Raw genomic sequence first — 23,071 nt, 5'->3', positions numbered from 1 at the left:
TTTTTGTCGATTAAGAATATCTATAGTCAGCTTTGATTTTTTGTTGTGAAATACTTGTTTACGACAACCCCTGTAAGCACATAACTAATCGTGGCGCCACCATCGGCCACGTTTATTGACCTTTTTTTGACTCGAAAGACGGGGATCAACAACGTGCAAATGGCAACGTGTGGTCATTCAAACTTTAGTTTCCTCCCGTGAAAGATCATTATCATCTGCCCGCATATATTGTTTTTTTGAAGAAACGACGACTTTGTGTGCTAACCATGCAAACAAGCACGGTCAAAGATTGTTTCGACAATTTTGATTGCTGCCATTTGCAGATCGTATCGTTGCTCGTGTGGGCGCTTGTATGTACTACAGAGGCTTCTATTTGCCCCCCAGCTTGCCAGTGCCTTTCAAAGAACGCATGGACATGTGATAATATAAATTCAGTTGCAGATATTTGGAGGGATTCTGGAATGGTGGTCGAAGAGTTGACTCTGAATCACATTAAAGATCTAAATAGCACGGGTGACCAAAGCTTCAGTGACCATTTTGGGATATTCGTGTCCGTCCGCAGACTGAAGATTCAGCAATCGGCTATCAACAGCATTTCGGCATCCTTTATTGATTCCTTCCCTATTGTGGAAACAGTATTTTTGGAGGATAACCAGTTCTTGTGCAGCGAACACATTTTATCTCTTCAAAGGTGGCAATCGAAAATTGATGGTTTTAATAAGTTACAGTGTTCTTCGCCAGATGGCATGGCGCGGACGAAGGTTTTTAAGGCGCTAAAATCAATTGAACGCGCCATTAAAGAATGTCCGAGACCATGCCGTTGTGTCGTAAGATCTATGGACTCCCAATACTCTATACCAAATTTGTTCGTCAATTGCAGTCAATCTAAACTTAAAGTTACACCTGTATCCCTGCCCAAATCTTGGGTGATAGAACTTGATTTGAGTCACAATAAGGTGAGTTAATTTTCTTTGACCTTGATTCCATGTGGCCACACTTTTTAACAATTGCTTCATGACTACCTGCTAGATTGAAGATGCCACTCCTCTCTTTAATCTTCCCGTCTTTCGAAATGTGTCTGTGCTTAATCTTGCTCATAACCATATTCATAACATTCAAGTACCAAATGCTACCGGACATAAAAACCATTTCAGACTTTTGAACTTGGCCAACAACAAACTTACTCAAGTAAAAGATATATCACATTCATTATCTTTAATTTCTTACTTAGATTTTTTTATTGGTTTGCAGTTAGCATACAGTGTGGTATTTGATACAGAAAATTTCTCGTATCAGCCTCTAGTCATGCTCAGAAACAATCCCTGGATGTGTGACTGCGATTCAGTAAAAATGTTTCAGGTAATTATCGATTGATTGGCTCTCTGAAAATGTGACTTGATTTGATGATTCTTAACTGAAACAGAGTATTGCAATGAAACAGTTGCACATAATTGGGGATTTCACCCACCTGGCATGTGGTGGAGACTTTGAAGGCCATTTAATCAGTTCACCTGCCTTCGTTCAGAGACTCTGCCACGTACCAGCCGTAGCCATAATAACGATTCGCTGTGTCAACATTCTCTGTTTCATCTTTGTCGGACTGACATTGATTAAGACTGCATTTGACTTGCGATCCATGTACGCCGTAGGCATATTCCATTACTTCGCTCATCTTTTGCTGCCTCCACGAAAATGATCTCATCCTTCCCAACAGCTATGTAAATAAATCTAGCGTCTATATTCAAAAGTTACATATCGTCTATATAATCCTGCTCTCTATTAGCAGCTCATAGAGACGCATGGTGAGCACGAGAATTTCTAAAGAACTGAAATAAAAGTTGGCAAAACTATAAATAACCAGCCATGAATCCAAACTACCAGCAGGAGAGGCAGTGGATGGTGTTCGGTTAACAGCAGCAATAGGCAACACTGAACACGCGTGAAAAGGACCTGAAGAGCTCATCTGTCGTTTCTGGGGAAGGGTGAATGAAAAAGAGACCAGAAGTGACGGAGATGAAGCGCAAGTCGCCAACCATGCCAGCTTCATATTCTCTGGCTAGTAAATTGCGATGCGCACCACGTACTCGGCTGCTGTATGTCTGTCTGACGGAATTGAGCTGATGAATATTCATACCTTTTACACGCCTGGGTAGACATGCTCGCTGGACTATAGAAGACAGACCAGATAAATCATCCTACGCATGTTTGCTCCCTTACATGAAGGAAAATCTGGGTATGCCCAAAATAGCTGAACTACCAACATCTTGGGCTGGAAAATGATGAGGCCCAAGAGAAAGGAAGAGGTTGTGCCAACGCCATTAAGCCGACAGGTGAGAAGCAAAACCCACGAAGGAAAAAAAAGTCTTTTTGGTGTTCTGATGATTATGTTTCCCAACTGCCGCGCAAACCCATTTCAACTTTAGACCAAGTTGTAGCGTTATTTCATAATTATCTTCATTTTATATAACATCATTTGTTGCACTAGATTTCTTCGTTGCGTGATGGAGCCGCCTCTGCAACGTTCTCAGACGTCTAAATGTAGACAGCAATGGCCTGACCACACCATGAAGAGAGAGACGAAGAGCAATCAGAATGGATAGGAGGAGGAAGGAACAACCTCAGGCTTTTGACGTTATTCCTCGTATGCAGCTCATTACAACCGTCGGACACGTGACGAAAGAAAAGATGAGAGCTAGATAAGATGAGGTACGTACGCATACGTATATGTATAATCCTATTGGTGTTGTATAGAGCCATACACAGGCTACAGACATTCATAGAAGGGAAACTCGTGTTTACGTCCAGTTACGTGCCCGACGCCAAGTTTGACACTGAAGAATGATTATTACCGGAAAAAAAAAAGATGACGTACATGGCGAAGGAAAAAGGAATTGAAAAAGATCCGTAGCTGTATATTTATTATTGCGGCTCAGCTTCTTTTATTTACGAATCGGAACGAATTAACGTCGAGTCATTTTTGGATGGCTGCTGGTTTCTTTCAAAAAAATTTCCCACTTGAAGAAATGTTGGAAATTCCTTTGCTGTCCAGTATTTAGACAAGTCAAAGTTAATTCAGTTTATCTTTGCATACGATCGCGAATGATTGCGAAAGAGCTGAATATTCAAACTAACAATTCCCGTTTTTTTTTTGTTTCTATTTTGGTTAGGAGGAATCCTTTTATTTTTTGTCGTGCTGTCTCCTGTTTGGCGTGAGATGAAGCCATCACGTCACTTGGGGAGTGACGACGATATCCGAAGCAAGGAACACATTTCTGGCCGGTCGAATATGCTGGAAACGTTTGGAGATGGCACCGGTTGAATATGAAGTGGAAAGGCTCGTCATCAGGTAAGCTCTCTCGTACATGTAAGCTCCCAAGATGGATTCGATGACTGATAAAACCAATAATAAGAACCTTGAAGAGCGAGAGAAAAGAGTCGTTCAACATGCAAAGAAAAAAAGAGCCATTCAAAATCCCAACACTTGGGACATGGGTCGAGTGGGGGCCTGATGTGTCAACATTGAAAAGGCCTGGGATATCGGCGATCCTCTTGAACATTTCCAACAGCATCTTATCCACACACACACAAAAGTGCTTAGACAAAATCCTCTTTTTGTTTCAGCCCCTTCGCTAGCAAGTTCCCAGAATCAACCCCTCAGGTGTCATTCAACTTTTAAGGCCGCGTGACCGACATCTCAAGTATTAGCTCCCACGGGTAAATACGAGCTCTCACGATGTTCACTTTTTTTTTTCTACCTTTCGGGATACTAAACTTACATTTGTATGTACATATTCATTTCAGGTTCTCCAGCGGCTCTGACAATTGACAACGAAATGCACAACTCAATTTATTCTTCGCCTTCTCAAAGTATTCGAAAAAGATGCAAACTCATCATCGCAGTGGAGAGTGCCGACCGATTTTTTCGGTTCGGCGAAATTGTGCCTACACATCATCATTATATATTGTCAGGTGAGTGCACATTGAATTTCTCTTCTTTCTTTCTTCTTTCCTTATTGAACCGTACTTGATTTTTGAAGAAATGTTCGTGCAGCTTTGCCTGGCTAAACTGCAGGCAAAAAAAAAAAAACGAAAAAGGCAAAATCCAATTTGATGAGCTAATCAAGTGAGCGTTTTTTAATTTGAGGCGACGAGCACGCTAGCATTCATATTTGTATAATACGTTGCGAATCATCGCGCGCGTCCCGTCAGAAGTTTGAATCGTGAATTTATTTGATTAGGAGAACTGACCAGGGGGAGAATAGGTTTTTTCTTTTATTTCTTTATCCTCCTTTGTGAATCAATTGGCCGCACCTTTGTAATAACACAGTCGGGAAACCTGTATTTAAAATAGAACCCTACCATTATATCATCATCATCATCCTGACCGAAAAGAAAGAAAAAGAGAAAATTGAAATGAAATGAGTTGCAATATCAAAGCCATAAAGCCAAATCAAAAAAATATATATATTCAAGAGATAGTTATAATGGCGTAAAGATTTATACAGGAATTCGTCTGAGCAAACATTAACGGGTTTTTCTTCTTTCTCTTTGTTTTTTATTAATTTCTTTCCTCCCCTGGTAGCTTTAGACAATAAAGAGATTTCTTCTAGTTTGATTCCCCCCCTCTTTTTTTTGTTAAATGCGTGACACACGACATTCCTCCAGTAAATCGACGTTTTACATGCGCTCCTCTAATTGAAGTTAAGGGTATGTATGACTAGTTATAAAGCAGGTTATTAGCTTCATAACAACAAGAAGAAATGCAAGGGGGAAAGACATTTGTGTGTGACCTCCGTTTCCATCTGGGTCACTTCATCATCGTCATCACCGGCGTAAAGAAAGGGCGGAGAGGGGAGGGGGAGAAGGCAACAGGAAGCGCCAGTTCAATCCTGTTCTTTTTTAAAACAAACAAATGTGCCGTCTGCACGAGAACCTTCGATTTTTTTTTCATTTTTTTTTCTTCTAAAGAATAAAAAAGATTCAAGACAAGGAAATCTTTTTAATTTTTTTTTTGAATTCATGATTTTCTTCTCTGGAATCACCTTGATAAAATTGCCTTCCCCTAAACAAGATGTATATATCAACACAGTTTTATGTGTGCATATTACTCTCCTTTGCTAGTCCATCATATCGTTCATGATTATCGATCACGTCATTCGGACATGTGGACCGTGCGAACGCGGCCGCTCCCGATTCGAAAAAGGTGGGGATAGAATAGGGGGGTGGGTGGGGTGGGGTGTAATTGCCTTGAATTTTTCTTTTTCTTGTTTTTTTTAAATTATTATTTTAATATAAAAAGAAGGTAACAAGTAACCAAACAGAATTTTTTGAAGGGAAAAACATAAACAAGATTGCCCAGTGGCAAACGAGTCGAATGTTGTTGTTGAACGTCTGCTTTTATTTTCGTGTGATTTCGACGGGAAGAAAGAAAAATGTTGATACAGACAGCCTTACATGTCAGAAAATTTGCTTCTTCTTGGCATCGTCAATGTCTGTCTGTGTGTATACATATCTTCAGAAGCTGTCATTCTTTTCAGTCTGTTCGCTGCGCAGGGGAATTAATCAGGAGACTCAACATTTTGATTTCACCCCGAAAAATCTTGATACATCTATTTATTTTTCCTTTTCTCAACGTCCTTGTTTGAAATTTCAAATCGAAAATGTGTCCATCTTTTCATCCTGCCAGAGAAAGTTGAAGAGACAAATCATTCACGCGTGCACCCAAAAATCTAGAGCTTCTGAAGGCATAGAGCGTGTGCTACGCGTGACACACCATCAGATTGTTTTTCCCCACTTCTTTTTTTTGTTGTTTTACTTTTCTTTTCGATGGAAGAGAAAGAAAAAAAAATATCACAAACATTTTCGTTTTTTTTTTTTTGTGGGCCTGTACGGGTGACTTGCGCCTGTCACCTGTCCGGATTCCCCTGGCCATTGGATGAACCGTGAACGCGTTCGCCCGTTTTTTTTTTCACCCTCACAGTTTCATTTTTTTTTCGAGTCCTAGTTAGTTGTAGAAGAAAAACACAACAACTAGGAAAGGAATTTTTTCTGAGGAAAAGACATTCCCGAAGATTTTGAAAAAAAAAAAAAAAAAGAATCACGTTTTTCTCTTTCCCGTCTGCTGCCATTTGAAACGCGACGACGTTTTGAATAAACTTGAACGAAACAAAACCCCCACAAAAGAAAACTTGAAGGGAGTAGGATATTCTCGTTTTTTTTTGTTTGTTTGATGGTCGTACATTACTTTTCGTCTCGGAAGTTTATTCATCTTCTCGTATTGCTTTTTCTTTTTCCTTTTTTTTTTGTTCCCCCATTTTTCCATTATGAAATTTTCTACAAATGGCGGATATTATGCCTCGCGCGACTAGCGTTAAGTGAGTCGTAACTTTGGTACGATTTTATTTTTTTATTTATTTTTTTTTAAAGGAAAAGACCGAAAAAAGGTTTCTATTCTACTTTTTCTTATTTTGACCCCCCCTCTGAAAGTAATCAAAAGTCTCGGCATCTCATTTTTTCAAAAAAAAAAAGAAACAAAACATTTCTTTCCTTTTTTGTTGTTTCGCCTGAGGATTGAAACAACTAGAAAAGAAAGAAAAACATATTTTGAAAAAAAAAAACACAAAATTGATCAATTCTTTATGATGGCGGCGGTGCGTTGATTCTCTTTTTACCACTTTGAATCAAAAAGGGAAGCAAAAGTTTTAAACAAAAAAAAAAAAATTTTTTTTAACGAACTTCTTTCACGGCCATCCCTTCCGCCTTTCGTGAATCCTAAATAAGGTCTCTACCGCCCATTGAAAAAAAAAAAAACATTTCTCCTTTTGTACCGTTTTTTTTTTTGTGGAACACCGCCACCGTGTGCAAAAGTGTGTCTATTATTACGTACACACACGTACGTCTAATGGTGATCATTTTGATTCTTTTCCCGATTAAAGGAAAAAAAATATCCCAGTCTATAGGTGCAATCCATCATTTTTCAGGTGTTTTGTGTCGAGTTTTTGTTGATATTATAAAAAAAAGGGGGGTAGTAGATCGATGTAGGTGGCGTACTACCCCCTGCTGGCCGAAAAGATTTCAAGCTGAGTCGGAAATTGTTTTTTTTTCTTCTTGATTCCTCATTGTTGTTTCACACCGCGGGGGTGTTAAAGGAAGGAAGAAAAGAAAAAGACTCTTGTCTTTAGCTGTGACGTGCCGGGTTGATGGATCAGTCTATAGGAAATGCATCGTAGCTCAAAGCGGCTTGTTGTTGTCTCCAAACTGATGACATTAAAAGTTTCTTTCTTTTTTTTTTTACCTTTCTCCCCGTTGGCATCATTTGTAAAAAGACGCACTAGACATTCTTCTGTTTTTGTGTTTTCGTTCCTAAGTTGATGATGACGACGCCGCCCTCTCATAATTCATAAAAGCGGCTCGGTCGTCGTCAACGTCGTTCATAAAACGCGGCAGAAAGGCACTAGTATATACCTCCATCTCTCCTATTTAGATGATATAAACGATGTTCCTTTTTCTTTTGGGGGGCTTTTTTTCTCCTGTTTTGGTCTTAAATAAGAGCTGAGTTTTTGCCGCATTTCTTTTCGGGGGCGCAAGCTTTGAGTTTCGAAAAGGTTAAGAGCGTGTGCTCGGGTCACCAGGGGGCGCACCAGCAGCCGGCGTTTACCAAAAAGTGCATACACCTTTAAAGAAAAAAATTTGTCAGCTACGGAAAGCTTTAAAGAGTATACACGGCCCTGTTTCCATATTCTCTCTCGCACACGCTCTCCACAACGTATTCGGCATAGACCAAGGGTTTCTCTTATTACACAGCATGCTGTGTGTGCTCCTCCTCCTTTCTACCCTATGGGCTCCGATACGACTGCAGAGAAAAAACCGAAGGGATCTCACTTACCCAAGATCGAGACCCACAGTTAGTCGTCCAGGCACAGGCCGGGTCGTCAGACTTGAAATTTCTCTTTGCTTAAGTTTTCTTTCTTGTTTTTTCCCCCCATCCTTTGGACATTCTATACACATCAGAACAGACGGGGCAAGAGAGCAGACTTGTGTGTATATGTTGTACACACATATTCGGACCCAGTATATATAGATATATATCATATATATACACACACACAAGTGTTGCCAAGACTTTTTAGGTCTGTTCTTTTCTAGACATTTTCATGTTGATTTATTGCGTTTCGAGTTTTCTTTGGGGCGAGAATTTAAAAATCGAATTTGATTTTTTTTTTAAACATTGTTTGATTAGTTGTGAGTGCTTTTTTTTCAAATTTTCTTGTGCGTAGTGTTTGTGTGTATGTGTGTGTATGTGTTTCTCGTTCTACGAGCTACTGGCAGTGCATTTTTCGTGTGATACTTAATCAACACCATCCTGCTTTCCATTTTGTGTTTGGAGTCGGTGGAAAAGGAAGAAACTTCCTTGAAGGATATGATTGGTAAATAATGATTCTTTCCATTAGATTTTTTTTGTTTTGTGTTTTTTGGTTAACGGGGAGGGGGTTGATTTATTCGGATTAGGTAATTACAAAATACGTAAATGAATAGAAGTGGGTGTAGGAAGGGTAAGCTAGAAAATAACGAACCCATCCCTCGGTCGTCTATACGTCCTTGCTGTATATTTGATTAACCCTCGGGATATTGGGTGATGATTGTCGAATGGGCGTGAACCGATTTGTCCAACCGTTTGAGGCAGGGGGATGATGGACTGGATGCCGATTTCATAGAAATCTATCATTATATTTTTTCTCTCTTTTAGTTACTGTTCCTCTTTCCTCAGTCTGGTTGTTATTTTTTATTCAGCTGTCCTGCCATTGTTTAAAGAGGAGGGGGGGGGGCTGAAAAAATGAAAAGCGGAAAACGATGTTCTCATTATAAATGTAGGCAATAACAATAGCGATCCGGAAGATGAGTCGGACACCTCGAAGAAGTTCCCCTCCTTTTTCCCCCTCTCCCCACAAAATTATTATTCGTCAAATAGTTTGTGATGATGTTCACTTGATCACGTACGATCCGTAAGCCTCTTGTGCGCATGTATACAAAACGTGTACACACCTTACCCTCGGATCGTGTCAAAGCAAAAACGAAAATGTGAAACATCCTCCATCATTTTTTTTTTCTCTTCTGAAGTGTGCGGGAAATGATCGGTCGATGACACTCGATTTTTCTCTCTTTTTTTTAATGACACGAAAAAAATCCTTTTTTCCGGTTAAATTGTTGAAGCAGTTGCCTAACAAACAGAGCGAGAGGCGTGTTGAACATCGTTATAAAATGTTTTGTTATTGCATTTATGCGCGGGTCCCTTTTTTTTTGGGCGTGTTGTATATACACAAAATGAGCTATTTACAGCTTTTATATAGTGTATAAATATAGGAGGGAGAAAGACTAGGTCTGTTAAACTCGTGGGGTTAAAGGCATCGACATTTCACCCTCTCGCTCCGCTAATAGAGGCAGACGCCTTCACTTCTTGATGATGCTTCTTACGGCCCACCGCTAGCCCCGTGCATTTCTCGTCGCCGTGAGTCTTGCAGCAACGTCGGCGGCGCGTCCCGTTTATGTTATTCACGCCCTTTTTCTTTTTCCCCCCAACTCTTGTTGTTTACCTTTTTTCTTTTTGTTTCTCACATCAACCGCGTGGAAGCTGGCCAGTAGCTTCTTTGTATACCATCCAGCTCAAATGGAAGGATTTTTTTGTTGTTGTGGGGTCGTGATTAGTAGGACGTGATCAACTCCCCTTGGCTTCTTCTTTTAGACTTGGATTATATACACACACACACACATGTAGCTAACATTGTGTGTGTGTGTACAGCATCCGACTGGAAAGACTGCGTATTTATAGGATGTCTTTTCTTTTTGCTGTCTTGATTTGTCAACTAGCGTTATCACGAAAATTCTATACAGATAGGATGGAGGTAACTGAAAGACAGTTTTGAAAAAATCAAATTTTTAGTTTGTTTGGGTAGGGAGAAAGTTTCCAAAAATGTTTTTCTTTTTTTTTTCGAGAGCGCGCGGTTCTTGTTTGAATTTCTTATCAATCCCGAGCCATCAGACGCACGTATAGGAGCAACAGTCGGAAGAATTGGAGGGGAGCGTTGGAAAAAGGAAAAAAAAAAACCTTTTTCTTGTGACACAGTCGACTGTGCCCGCAAACAACATGACAAACATTTGGTGATGATTAATGGATCCATCAGCCCATGAGCCAAAGGGATTGATTGCGAGTTTCTTTAAAAGGCCTTTGCAAGAATTAAGAGTCGCTCTTCTTTTCAGCGTATTTACCAAACGTAATGCGTAAAGTCTCTAGTATATAAAGACAAATCTGGCGAAATGATGGAACAGCTGTTTGCCATGAGCCTCCCCCTCCTCCTTTACGGTAGGCAAGAAGAAGCCGAACGTATTTTGTTTCGGTATTTTTCAAGCCAAAGTTCCTGTCGCTTGCAAAGGCTCAGCTTCTCGAGCCATTATTTTAAACGCAACCGGTCAGCATCTGTTATCCCTCCTCCTCCCTCACTTAACATTTAAATTCATTTTGCAGAGCAGTGGCGCGGTCGTGTTCCATGAGTACCTGCACACCGCCCTCTTTATTTGATATTTTCCCCCTTTTTAAATGAAAGGTTAACATAATTCTGTAGTAGAGCTCTTAGTGTGGCATCGAAATCAGCAGTTCTCATCGCTAGAGGGGGTTATCTTCTTTATTTCTTTTTTTTTTTTGTTGATTACCCAGAAGCTGTTGTCGATACCCCCACGATTCTTCTTCATTTATTAAGGAAGACACTGGGGGCCCCTTTTTCTTTCGTCTTGTCTAGCCTAATCGATTAATCACCGACCCTTTTTTCTTGCTCGGACGTAAATGACCATCGATGAGAGAGCAGTACAGCAGCACAAACCAAGATCAAAAGATGATTACACAGGACTTTTTTTTTTAAAACAACCGAATAAGGAACTGGTTCCTTATTTTTTTTTCAAATTTGAATTTTGTTCTTCCCCCCATTGTTTTCGTCATAGTTGGGACATTTAGCTCGGGGTCGCGTGCCCCATTTTTTTGTTTCTCTTTTGAAAAATCGTTATTTATTCTGCCCCTTTGCAGCAGATTCGTGTCGTGTCCGTTTCAATATCCAAGCGATTAGTAAGAAGCTTTTTGTCGTTTTTTCGGAAAAAAATAAAAATAAAAGGATGACCGTCTGGCATAATGAGTTGCTAGACTAAAACTACGCCGCCGTTTGCACTTAAAGAAAAAAAAAAGAAGAGCTGCCTCAGATAGGATATCCCCGGTAGACACAAAACCCCTCACGGGCTTTTTTATATTTTTTATCTTACGATATTTTTGTTTAAAAAAAAAAAAGAAGAGAGATTGGCCTTATCACGTCGGGAGACGCAATGGCTTCTTAAAAAAAAAATTGAGATCGTTTATCCTATGGCTCTTGTTAAATTTACATTAATGGACGGAAGGGACCGTGATTTCTCTCTGTCCGATTTCGTATTATTTTTTTTTTCTTTCTTGATTACGGTACGTACATTTTAAACCGCACAATTGAGACATCCTGCATCGTGAGGAAATGAAGGACGACATATATTTTTTTTTACGACTTTCTGGCTCTTTTACATTCGATCGCTGGGAAAATGTATACATACACGATATCAGTTTCTCTGCTTCCATATAAATCAAAAAATCAGTTCCAGGGTCCTGATAGTTAGAACGGCCTGTACTAGTTAGTTTGAGGTTTATACAGCTTTTTCCTTCTTGGACTGGGGTTGGTTTTTTTAACGATTGTGTACACTATTAGTACGGTTAGTTTAGTGAGTCCCAAAAAGAAAAAATAGGAAGAGAAACGGAAGAAAAAGAAGGTCCTGAAATGTTGTCAACAATTTACAAGTGGCCGCGACCGCGAACGCAGCTGTTTGTGTCTGCGTCTCAAAAACTCTGTGTATGTATTGGGTGTGTGTGTGTGTGTGTGTGCACGTGTTTATGTGTGTGTATATATATATATATTCTTTTTAAAAAAACCGAGTTGCCAGGGGGTTTTGTATTTCCAACATTTTCTCGTCTGTAAATGAACCTCCAACTCAATTAAGTTCGGTCGGATCGAAACACGTTTCCCATATCATTTTGATTATTTTTTATATTTTTTCTCTCAACGTAAAGAAAAATGCAGGAATGCGTGTCGAAGTAATTTAACTATGAACAACAGCATTCCGATTTTTGTTTGGATGTACGAATGAAAATGTTTGTCTTGAATAATCGGGGAGAGAAAAAATTGTTATTTAAATTTGGCGCCGTTTAGACAAATCAAGGAGAAAAGGAAATGGCTATCGTTCAGTGGGTGCGGTACTCGTATCGGATATGCGCGCAATCAAAATTCGAAACTTTTTTTTTTCTCTCTCTCTATTTTATGAAACGATATGAAAAGGAAATGTCGCGTCATTTAAAGCGCCAGGGAACGACCTTTGGCATGAAAAATATTATCCCATCACGTCTTGTTTGTTTCTTTTAAAAACGTTTGAAATTTATTCGACTTCTATCATCTTTTCTGTTTCCCATCTTTCTGCCAAAACATCACACAAGTGGGAAAACTGATCACGCCACTAAAAAAAAAAAAAAACAACAAGAAAATGAAAACTGGTGTCGTAACTCAGCCTGCCTCACTGTCAATTCTTGTTTTTCTTTCCTATTTAAAAAAAAATAATGGACAGAAAATCAGCTGTTTGCTCGTGATAACCTCTTTGCCTGTCGTAGTTTGCTGACGCAACGTGTCTGAAATCTAGAAATCTGTCAGATTCTTGTCGACATCAAAATTATTTATCCAGGCACCTAACGGCCTCTTACTCAAATTCAACTTAATCAAAAAATGTATTATTATTTATTTTTTTTTTTTCTCTTTCTCCCCCTTTCCAAAATGGCCTTTTATTACAATGCGCAAGTGTCAGCAGGGCCCCCCCTCCGACCGTTGATCTATTGTAGTGCAGGGCTTCTGACACACTTGAAAAAATTGTTGTTTATCCATCTGCGTTGATGATGATGTCGACCGACAGACCATTATGGAACGTGCCACTACACAATGCCATCAAGGCTTTCTGCATGTTGCGGTTTTTTTCGAAAGAGGAGTAGTGTGGGGGGAGGATCTTTTGTTGGAACACAAACACATCAATTTATTACGAGACCCTTTTTTTCTTTTGTTGTTATTGAATAAATGGATTTTTTTGTTTTGTTGACCGCAGGACACACACACACCCTTTTGGTGTGTAGTAACACTTGTGTAGTCTAGTCTTGTTATATTTTCAGCTCACTATATTGTTTGATGTCTTCATCATTTATTAAATTTTTGAAATCTTTTCCAGGAGGAAATTAAGTCGTTTTGATTGAAAGAAAAGACGAAAATCAAAGAAGACGAGACGTTATGGAAACTAATGTGCCTGTCTTATCGTCGCGATCGGATTGCAATTTGAACTGGATGACACGCGTTCCATCCCCTTTCCCGCCGGGCGTCGTTGAGCACCTCCCCCCCGACGGACGACTTCATCATCAAAGGTCAGAAACGTTTCCATTTTCTTCTTCTCTCGCTATCTCTTCTTTCTACGAGGCGGATGACCTTTTCGATAAATAACAGGTTTCCCACACTACATAGTCTGAAAGAAAAAGTTTTTTTGGAAAACAGAGTCGACGGCTTCATAGCCAATTTCATTGAGCTCTATTTTTACGAGTCGAATTCTGTTTTGATTTGCATAGAATTTGTTGTTGTTGGTTAGGTTTGGGCTGCCACCCGCTGCGGCTGGTATGTGATGAACGACTCCCGTTTTCTCTCTTGAAACTTCTTCACGCTGTTCGCTTTGCCATCGAAATCAGTCGGCCATTGTTAGCGTCGGCTTCTATAACCTTTGAATTGTTTGAATGGCCCGATATTAAAATAAGCGAAGCTCGTAAAGAAAGGCAAGCGGACGTCACATGCTGTTGAATAATTCAACAACGTTTCACTTTTGCGTACTCACGCGGTCGTGGTCGGTCACAACATTCCTCAAAATAAAAATCGATTTTTCGTGAAGTTTTGCATCCGATGCTAATTCGTCTGCGTCTTTGATGGGGGGAGGGGTATTGTTTGGCAAACAAAACAATCTCTTATGTAAATATGCGAAACACAGTCTAATCGATAACCTGAAAAATTCATCGATAAGACGCGAAAAATGTTTTTTTTTTTTTTTTTTTGGGTGTAGGGAAAGAAGGGTGTAGTATTGACACAAAGCCCTTTTGAGAAAAGGGCGATAAGTGGCGGAGGAGGTGTAGTAGTTCAAACGATCTTGTTTTTGTTGCGAAAAGGAAAAAATAATTTTTTTGGCAACCCTGTCAGCAAGGGGAGGGGGGAAAAAATCACATCCTTGAACTCACATGTCAGACATCCGCCAAAACTGTGGCTCGCAGGTTGACATAAGGCGGAGGTGTAGGGGTAGGAAAGTTATGAGAGGTCAATATCCCCCCCCCCTCCCCCTTGTCTTGTCGGTACGTTATTGCTGTCGTCGTCCTTGGTTGATTTTCCCTTTTTTTTTTGACAGAAAATATCGAAAGCGAAAAAAAAAAAATTGTTAAAACATTTTTTTTTTTTGTTTTTCTGAATAATGCACGTGACCCACACTCGTCACAGACATGTTTTGTTTTTTTGTGGGGGGGTTCGTTCCTCTTGTTGATACACCGCACACTTCCGGTCTCTCTGTGTGTTTTCGTCGGACACGGCTAATTTCCTACACGTACTAGAAATGCTACTAGACCGTAGACTATGGGTTGTGTTCTTCGCCTCTTTTCGCTAAAAAAAAAAAAAATCTATCCGGATGCAGATGCACACGCGAGTGTACAAAAGCTTCCGGATATCTTTTAACCAGATTTATTTTTTCAAAACTTAAAAACACTTTTAGTTCATATTGAAAGCACGCGTGTCAACTCCCCCCCTTGGTTTCGATCATTTTGACGTGAATTAATGATGAGGACGCACAGGGGGAGGGGGGGATGATGGCCCAACGAGAGGAAAAGAAACAAACTGTAGTGACAACGTCTTCCATTGTATACTAAAAAAAAAAAGACGCCCCAGTGTCAGTCCTTATTTGATTTTTTTTTTTTTTCACTTAGAAAAAAAAAAAAGAAAATCAAATAATACTTAAAAAAACAAAAATGCTTAGGTAAAAGATAACGGCGTAACCGTCACTTTAGACGCTTTCGAAATGGTTGTCTTGTGGTATATCGTTTTACCTAAAGTGTAGCCGTAAAAAAAAAACGTTGTGACGCCATTTTTTTTACCTTGAGACCGGGGCAAACAATCAGCTGATTGTATCTTTTTAAAAAAAAGGGGGGGGGGGGTCTGGAATAAATAAATTCCCCAGTTTATCTTTTTTTAATTCAATGAAAGTAACGTCGAGGAGAGACTTGGCTCAAGAAAAAAAAACAAAAGTCTGCAAGATGAGTTCATTCATGTCTCTGGAATGTTTTGTTTTGAATTGTAATCTGCAATTTGAATGTGGGATTTTGGGGTGACCTGGTCGGATAACAAATTGAAAGCGATCAATCGATTTTGAGAAAGTCCCCCGTCATTTTGAAGAGACTCTCTCTCTCTCGCTTCCAATCTGTTTGGTTGTGAAAGAAAACTCTGCAGGAAGAAGTTGTACATCACCTAAAGAGAAGCAGCACCCTTTGGTGTCCCTTAAAAGGCGCCGCTTTGTGACGAACGCGTCCCGCGCACTCTCTCACGCTTCTTTTTTGATTTATTACGTTCAAACTGATGGCCACATGTTTTTACGTGCCGCTTCAATCAGCCGATGTCTACGTACTAGTTTCTATTTTTTTTTCTACTGTCCTCCCCTTTATTTCAAAATGAAAGTGATGTGCATGGAAACATCTTGTTTCTTGCCAAATTTGTTCTCGATTCGCTCGGTCATTGATGTATTTTGACTCGCATTTAGGCAGGATACAATGGATATTTGATATGTGACGGTATGTCGGATTGTCTCGTGTGTCGTGCCGTCCAAGGTTCGTTTTGATAGGTACAACGGCCAGTATCGAATGACTTGTGAATCACAGGATGTTGTTGTATTTCTTGCTTTCTTTTCAACCATTTGAAAAATTCTCGATTCACCCACAAACATTCTGTTTCATCATTCGTTTCCCTCGCAATCACAGAAAAGATTGAAGCCCGATCCCTGTGTGACTGTAATTTTTTTTTTTTTTTTACTTTTAAAAGTGGATGGGGTGGGGGTTGGATTAGGAGTTTAAGCGACAAATTGGAGGTATCAGATCGCATTACTATGAAAAAACTGTAGCGGCTTGTTGGCTGGGCACATGTTTTCAAAAACGTGTATCACATCTCTGCAGAATAGGCAGCTGGTTAGGACTTGTGGTCGAAGGGAGAGAAAAAAAAAGATAGATTACACACACACACACTATAGGACTTGTGTGTACTGGAAGAAAACGAGGGGGTTCTGGTTTTCGAACAAACATCTGGGTCAAGTATACAAGAGTGTAGTAGCTATTTATGACCCATTCAACTGGGATTTCTCTCTTTCTCGCTGTTAGTAACCCACCTCCTCTTCAAAGTGATCAATGAACGTCTGTTCATCATGTCGGAAAATACGTTAGCCACTAAAAATGTCGGGGCTCTTTTTTAGAATTGTTGCACGACTGTGAACGTCTGGGAAATTATACATAGAGATGAGAATTTATTTTCGAACTCGCTCTCTGTGTGTGTGTGTGTGAAGGGGAGAGAATCAATCGTTGGCGTCTCGATTTAAATTATCGGCATCTGATAACCATCTTGTGCCTGCGCGCTTTATACTGGCCCTCTGTTGCTGTGCTGTTGTTGTAAAGCCTACATACATCTATTTTTTAATTCTCTTGCGGTGTAACCGATGCGCGTGATGAATCGTTGGCCATCAAACTATTCAGATGTATACAACAATCGTCTGCACGATCTGCCTAATCGCCGGTTTGATTCTCTATCCTTTTTTTTCTTTTCATTTGTTGTTGCTGTTGATCAATTCGTTGAACGATCGAACGAGGGGGAAACAAGGACTGGCAAATCATCGCGTGGATCTGTCGTTTGCTTCTGGCTGTATAGAGACGTAGTCACGAAATGGTTGAATCAAACGGCAAATTGTATCTACACAACGATACAAATTCGTTTGAATGATTAAAAGAGAGAAACCAATTGCAACTTTGATCGATTTTTCATTTGAAAAAAACAAAACAAAAACAAAGTCCTTGTTTTGTTTCTCTTCGTGGTTTGATCTTCTCGTTCTTGGAATTATTATTTTGTGTGTCTTGATGAATTTCGGTGCTTGTTAGAAGAGAAAAAAAGACCGTGATCGATTGGGCAGAAGGTAGAGAGATGCAATCAAGCGCTCGCGCGCCGACAAATCAGCCCCAGAAGAGCTCACGGCTGTTTTCTTTTTACATTTCCCCCTCTCCTTTTCTTCTTTCTATGAATGAGAAATGAACCGTTGAATCATTGATACAAGTACAGTACAATAGTTTGAATTAATTCTTTGATTAAATGTAGAGATATATCATCTGTTGCACTGCAATAATTTAAAGATTTGCCATGGGGAAGATTCCGCGGGATTGAACGAAGCAAAAAAAACATAAAACAAAAGGAAAATGAATATCTCAAGTTTTGGAATGCGACTTTTCCTTGATTGGATCACGTCCATAAATTTATCGGCGGCTTCTTGTAATGCCTCATCTCTTTATTTATTTTTTTTTTTAATTCTTTTCTCCATCTCTTCCAATCGCCTTTGTCGTCCCTTTTTTATCGACGCCAATCCCGCGCATCTCGATGATGCCCTTGTTAGTGTAACACACAGATACTGTGCGTGTCCTCCCTTCAGATGTTTGTTTTTCGGCCATCGGCGAATTTGAATGGAGAAACAGCGGGTTGTTATATGATCAAGCGGTTTTCTTCTTTTATCAGTTGCGTCGCTTCTCCCTTTTTCTTTTTTTTTTTTTTTTCATTCTTCATTGACCGTTATGCTAATTTCGGTGCAAAAGACGGACAGAGACGGCGGGAGAAAGGGGCCGTTTTGGGCTGCCTTGACAAGGATGACTCATCATGGGTGACCGTACGATTTATATCATCATCGTGATTTCCTAAGGCTCCCGCGTTCAAGTGACCCACTCGCCAAAAATAATTTTTTTAAATGTTTTGACCGCAAAGAACGAAAATAAGCGTCCGTGTGTCGACCTGTTTTCCTCCTTTGTTTTTTTTTTGTTTTTTTCATCACGAAAGAAGATGAGAACGAGCACGAAAAAATTTATTATTCGGTACTTTGTTTGGATGCTAGCGCAGATAAATGTTTTCGTGACTTTTCGCATTATGCAATTTGATTTGAGAACGTTCGTTTTTTTTTCTGGTTTGTTTCCTCCCATTATGAATTGACTATGGAACGGGATTGATCACCGCATCACGCGGGAAAACTTTTCCAATACCTTTCAAATGAACTTTCAAATTTTTTTGCCCCGCTTTACACGTCGATTGCGTGAGAACAAAAGAGGTCATTCTTTTTTTTTTTTTTTTTTTTGCTATCGGTAAAATAATAAATTCATCGATAGAATTTATTATTTTATTTTTTAAAAAATGTTTGTACGCAAATGAATCAAAACGAAATATTCATGACGGTCTGGCCGGAACGCCATAGACGATAGCAGGCGAATAGATAATTGCACTCTATTATGCTACCTATGCAAATGAAAGTGTTAGATTTAATAGTTCACCTGCTGTTGCTTGAATAAAAGATAAGGCGGCGTCTATCCTTTGACTTGTTCCCCTCCATTTTCTTTTTTTCTTGAAATCATTTCGTCTTTTTTCTTTTTCCTTCTCCATTGTACTCCAATCCCGCCGCGAGATTCTTTGTGTCCATCGTTGGGACCACATAATTAGGCCATCAATAACGACCAATCGAGCCAATCAAAGTAAGAGGTTTCTTTCGTACGTGTCTTGACGGATAAATTCCCCCTTTTAAATATCTTATCGCTCCTGTCCTATCCCCCCCCCCTTCCCGCAGCATAAAGAAACCGCGTCGTGTCACTCGTTGCGCAAACTAATCCCGACGGTCGGGATTGAACGCTCATTGTCTCTGTCGTCCCATTTTTCAAAAGTCTCTTTTTGTTTTCAATCGTTTTAAAAATTTGCGCTCGTGTTATACGAGACGCGCAAAATTTAGACGTTACATCCCGTCTAAAGATGACGCAACAACACAAAAATATGATAGGACTGTCTTTTGTGCGGGATTAAACAAGAGGAGGATTATCCGCATTTGTTGCAAGCGACTTTGGAACATGATGGAAAAGGGACGCGATACGTTGAACGCGCGCTGTTGTTTTTCACCCGACGTTGCATTTGACAAGTGAGAAACGTGAGAAACCCCCCCATAGTGGCAGTCGACAAAGAAGAATCAACAACAGCAGCGGAATGAAGTAAAAGAGATTTTGATGCAAGAAGCTTAAAGACTAAAATACGAAGGATCTACGAAAAGAGACAAGAACGAGGTTTATTTTGTCTCGAATTTCCACATCGTCATACATGAATAAGTAAAGTACCAGGAGTATATCCTTCAAGTCCCCCCCCTGAAAAAAAAAAAAAAAAAGAACGTTCCATTGGTCCTTGTTCCATCAGTGGCACACACAGCGCGGGGGTTGAAGAGGAATTCCATATGACCCAGCAGAAGCAAGAAAAATTTCCCCCGACAGACGGTTGACCCCGGTACTAAGAGCAAAAAAGAAGAGCTGGTAATGTATCGCTAGGGTGTTGTTCTTCTCGCCCTGGAACAAATTGTTCCAGCTCCCCCTGTTCGCTCCCCTTCTCTTTTGCTACACACATTTTTCTTTTTTTGTTTTGTTTCTTGACGCCATTTTTTCTTTAAAAAACTTTGAATGTGTGATCCAACTAAAATTAGAAATATAGCGCTCCCTTAGCCCTGATGTTGGGGATATGGTATAGCACGGAAGGAAGAAAAAGAAAAAAACAAAATCTAAAGGAAAATGGTTAATGATGATGCAACAGCTGGCGCAGCGGTCGCACCCATCACAGAGATAAGGTCGCCTCCCGAGCGTCCCTCCTTATGAGCATCAGCTTCTTTCTTTCCTCGTTATGCATAGCTAAACCGATATATATACCTTCCTGCTCTTTACATGCTGATGATGCTACTCCTTAACGAAGTGTGTACGACTTAACAATGCATCCTCCCACCTAGAAGAAAGTCCTTCTTTGGCTGCCCTCTCCCGTTGGACGGACGCTTCTATTTCGACTGGGGTTCATTTTTGTTTTTACACGCCAAGTGAATGGTAGATAGCAGATGATTGGGGGGGGGGGCGCCTATGGTCGCTGCCAGAATACTTTTAGTGAGTTTTTTTTTTTTCCGTGAGAAATTAGGAGAAGGAAAAATCGAGAGACAGGGAAAATGTCGCTCATCACTCTATTCTGATGGAATTTAAAAAGAAAAAGAAAAAATAAAATCAATTCTTGATGTTTGACACTGATCTTGTTTGGGTTGCGCCTCTGGCCGTTGTGGCCAATGAAAACTTTGTCTTGTTTACCTTTTTCGTGACTTTTAGGATGTTTTGCCTGTTACTTTCACCCTTTTTTTTTATTTGGGAGGTTCTAAATGGTTGAACGCGACTTGTCTGAACGGCAACTCAGCAGGGACTTCTTCTCTTTGAGATTGATGACGGCATCCGTCTAATTGGTTTACAGCTCCTACGAGAGAAGTGAAAATGATTTTTGGTCGCGTTTCAAAGTTCCCGGTTTGATCGCCCGCAATGTTGAAGTACGGCCATCTAGCGGTGCTTGTTTTAACCTGTTGTAGCTTTTCACGGTAATCACTTTTGAATGAAGAAAGTAATGGAGGAAAGATGAAAAGGGGAATGATGACGATGACGTGCTGTTCTCCTGATTTGTGTGCAGATAATGATAGGTTACGGGAGTACGCAGTGCGCATCGCATAGCGGGAGCAAGAGCGTAAAAAATTCATGATTTTCACGGTGTAGTTGAGGAATGAAGCCAACAGCAACCGTAGCGTTAGAAGAAGAAATTAAAAAAAAAAAAAAAGGAAGAAAAACAACAAGACAATCGAGGAATAAATCAGATGCGTGGAGATTATGAAAAAAAAAATGAATAACAAACAGCGGCCGTGATCTTATTCAATACTCTTGCAGCCTCCTTTCTCCCGCGGGGACCGACATTGTGTTTAAAAAGAAAAAAACAAATAATTCGTATGTTTAAGTGCTGTTTTGTGATGTTGAAAATAGAAGAATGTCTTTAAAAAAAAATTTTTTTTTAAAGCGCTGATATTTCCCGCAGAGTCCCAATAAAAACAAACAAAAACGATTGCCTTTTAAAATGTAAAGCCTGCGGATGATCCGATTGCGAAACGAGGAATTCCGTTACACGAGAACAAACCATTTGAAACAATAGAGCATCGCATAATTGTTTTGCTATTTCGTTTTTGAACATTTGCGCGCTAATGCAAACATCGTTTCTCCTTCTTCCATCTATCTGAGAGCTCTAATGGCGTGTTTCACGTTCTCTTTTCGTTTGTGTTTGTTTGTTTTTTTTCTTTCTTTTTTTGGAAATTTGATTGGCGTTATTTTGGCCAAAGCTTTTGAAATGCATTTTTTTCTTTTCTTTTCAAACTGCTGAGCTGATGGCATCGAATGGTGCACGGATGGTCGCACATTGGCTCACAAAGTCAGCCATCCATACATTCTCCGATGAACATGTAGCGTAAAATCGAATTGGCTGTCATAATTTGACCGCCACACTTTTTTTTCTGGGCGATCAACAAATAAAATCAGCGGCCATGTTTTATCTTTTCTTTTGTTTTTTTCTTTTCTTTCTTCAACACCAAACTCAGGTGCTGTCCAGTAAATTGGAAGGGTCAGCAACAGCTTGCAACTACTTGGCGCCGGTATCATTAGGCGTTGCTCTGCTTCCACAAATCACAAATTGAGTTATTCACTAAGATAACGAAATTTAAAAACTTCCGTGGGAATGGAAGGGTTTTTTTTTTTTCAAGATACCCTTGTTTGAGAGAGAGAGAGAGGTCAGTACACGGAGGTAGAGAGGACTCGTAATAATATGCAGTTTACTATTGTGGGACATGTAGGGCAACTAGGAGGGGGATTGTTTCTATCTACCTGGGCCCATCAAACCTTACATCCGGCTCTGCTTTTCTAAAAAATAAAACCCAACTTCGGTAGTTGTAGCTTTGTGTAGGCCCATTATCTTCTACTTCCGATCGGTGGGTTTCAAACATGTTTGGCTCTGTATAGTAGCTGTTTCTTTAATCATCCGAGTATGATCCCCTCCTGCTTTTCGGGGGCCACTGGCGTCGTTCTTTCTCCCCCCTCTGTATACAACCGTATCACGATATCGTTTGTCCTTTTATATTATTCCGCCAGCAGTGTTTATAATATTACGAACGTCGCTCTCGTAACCTATACCACCAGACTCTCCCTCCACCCTCTCGCCAGCTGCTGTTGGCAATCTTCGTGTTCATCTTCTCTGAACTGGGGGACAGTTTCAGTTTTGTGTAGATGAGAAAAAAGATTCTTTTTTTTTTTTTTTTACATACAAGAATTTTCATTCCCCCCCAAATGTGTAAACCGAGTCTTGTGTATAATCATCAAACACGGTCTCCATCAAATGTTTCACGATCAATTTGTTCGTTTGAACTTTTTGCGGTTTTTTTTTTATGCCGGGAGAAACGCGATCGAGTCGACATCGCATTAGCGTCTCTCATTCGTGTTTCACGGTGCGCTCTCTTAACGATTTTTTTGTTTTGTTTTTCAAAAAAAGGCAAGTAGAAAAAGGAGGAGACCGACGTCTAAAAGGTCAGTCGAACAGACGTGACTGTTGGCTGTGTGTTTACTAAGAGTCTCACTCGTTATCCTTTGCTAGTAAAATATGGAAACTGTTTCATGTGTATCTTGTCTTTCTGCAGCCGTGCGAAAAACTCGAGAGCTTTTTGAAACGCCCTTTTATGCAAAAATAAAGAACAAGTTTTTTGTTTTTGTTTCTGCGCGCGCACTTTGAACCTTTGAGTGGGTGTGTTCCTCCAGTTT

General features: G+C 40.0%; 2 protein-coding genes across 6 annotated transcripts in view; both read left to right on the top strand.

Moving 5' to 3' along the window:
- Nucleotides 1-149: 149 nt before the first annotated feature.
- On the top strand, nucleotides 150-3,964 carry LOC116923481 (leucine-rich repeat-containing protein 17). 4 transcript variants are annotated; one of them, XM_045174144.1, is made up of 10 exons: nucleotides 150-956; nucleotides 1,030-1,188; nucleotides 1,252-1,359; nucleotides 1,424-1,718; nucleotides 1,787-1,802; nucleotides 1,885-2,330; nucleotides 2,486-2,706; nucleotides 3,168-3,346; nucleotides 3,622-3,714; nucleotides 3,802-3,964. In XM_045174144.1, the coding sequence occupies exons 1-4, from the start codon at nucleotides 267-269 to the stop codon at nucleotides 1,694-1,696; spliced, it is 1,230 nt and encodes a 409-aa protein (XP_045030079.1). In that variant the 5' UTR covers nucleotides 150-266; the 3' UTR covers nucleotides 1,697-1,718; nucleotides 1,787-1,802; nucleotides 1,885-2,330; nucleotides 2,486-2,706; nucleotides 3,168-3,346; nucleotides 3,622-3,714; nucleotides 3,802-3,964. The 4 variants fall into 4 exon arrangements, with proteins under 4 accessions (XP_045030079.1, XP_045030078.1, XP_045030077.1 ...); XM_045174143.1 differs by having other exon boundaries at nucleotides 1,784-1,802; XM_045174142.1 differs by having other exon boundaries at nucleotides 1,787-2,330.
- Nucleotides 3,965-7,920: 3,956 nt separating this feature from the next.
- Nucleotides 7,921-23,071, top strand: part of LOC116923485 (kinesin-like protein KIF26B) — a 65,099-nt gene continuing 49,948 nt past the window's right edge. The window contains exons 1-2 of one of the 2 annotated variants that reach the window (XM_045174116.1): nucleotides 7,921-8,426; nucleotides 13,321-13,510. In XM_045174116.1, the coding sequence (XP_045030051.1) occupies nucleotides 13,380-13,510 (131 nt within the window). In that variant the 5' untranslated portion in view covers nucleotides 7,921-8,426; nucleotides 13,321-13,379. Of the gene's footprint in view, nucleotides 8,427-11,894; nucleotides 11,910-13,320; nucleotides 13,511-23,071 lie in introns of those variants that run through there. The other variant, XM_045174117.1, reaches the window with a different exon arrangement.

Source organism: Daphnia magna, linkage group LG5, assembly GCF_020631705.1.
Source record: "Daphnia magna isolate NIES linkage group LG5, ASM2063170v1.1, whole genome shotgun sequence".
Classification (NCBI taxonomy): domain Eukaryota; kingdom Metazoa; phylum Arthropoda; class Branchiopoda; order Diplostraca; family Daphniidae; genus Daphnia; species Daphnia magna.
The sequence above is the reverse complement of the archived record's forward strand: the minus strand, read 5'-3'. Positions and strand labels throughout refer to the sequence as shown.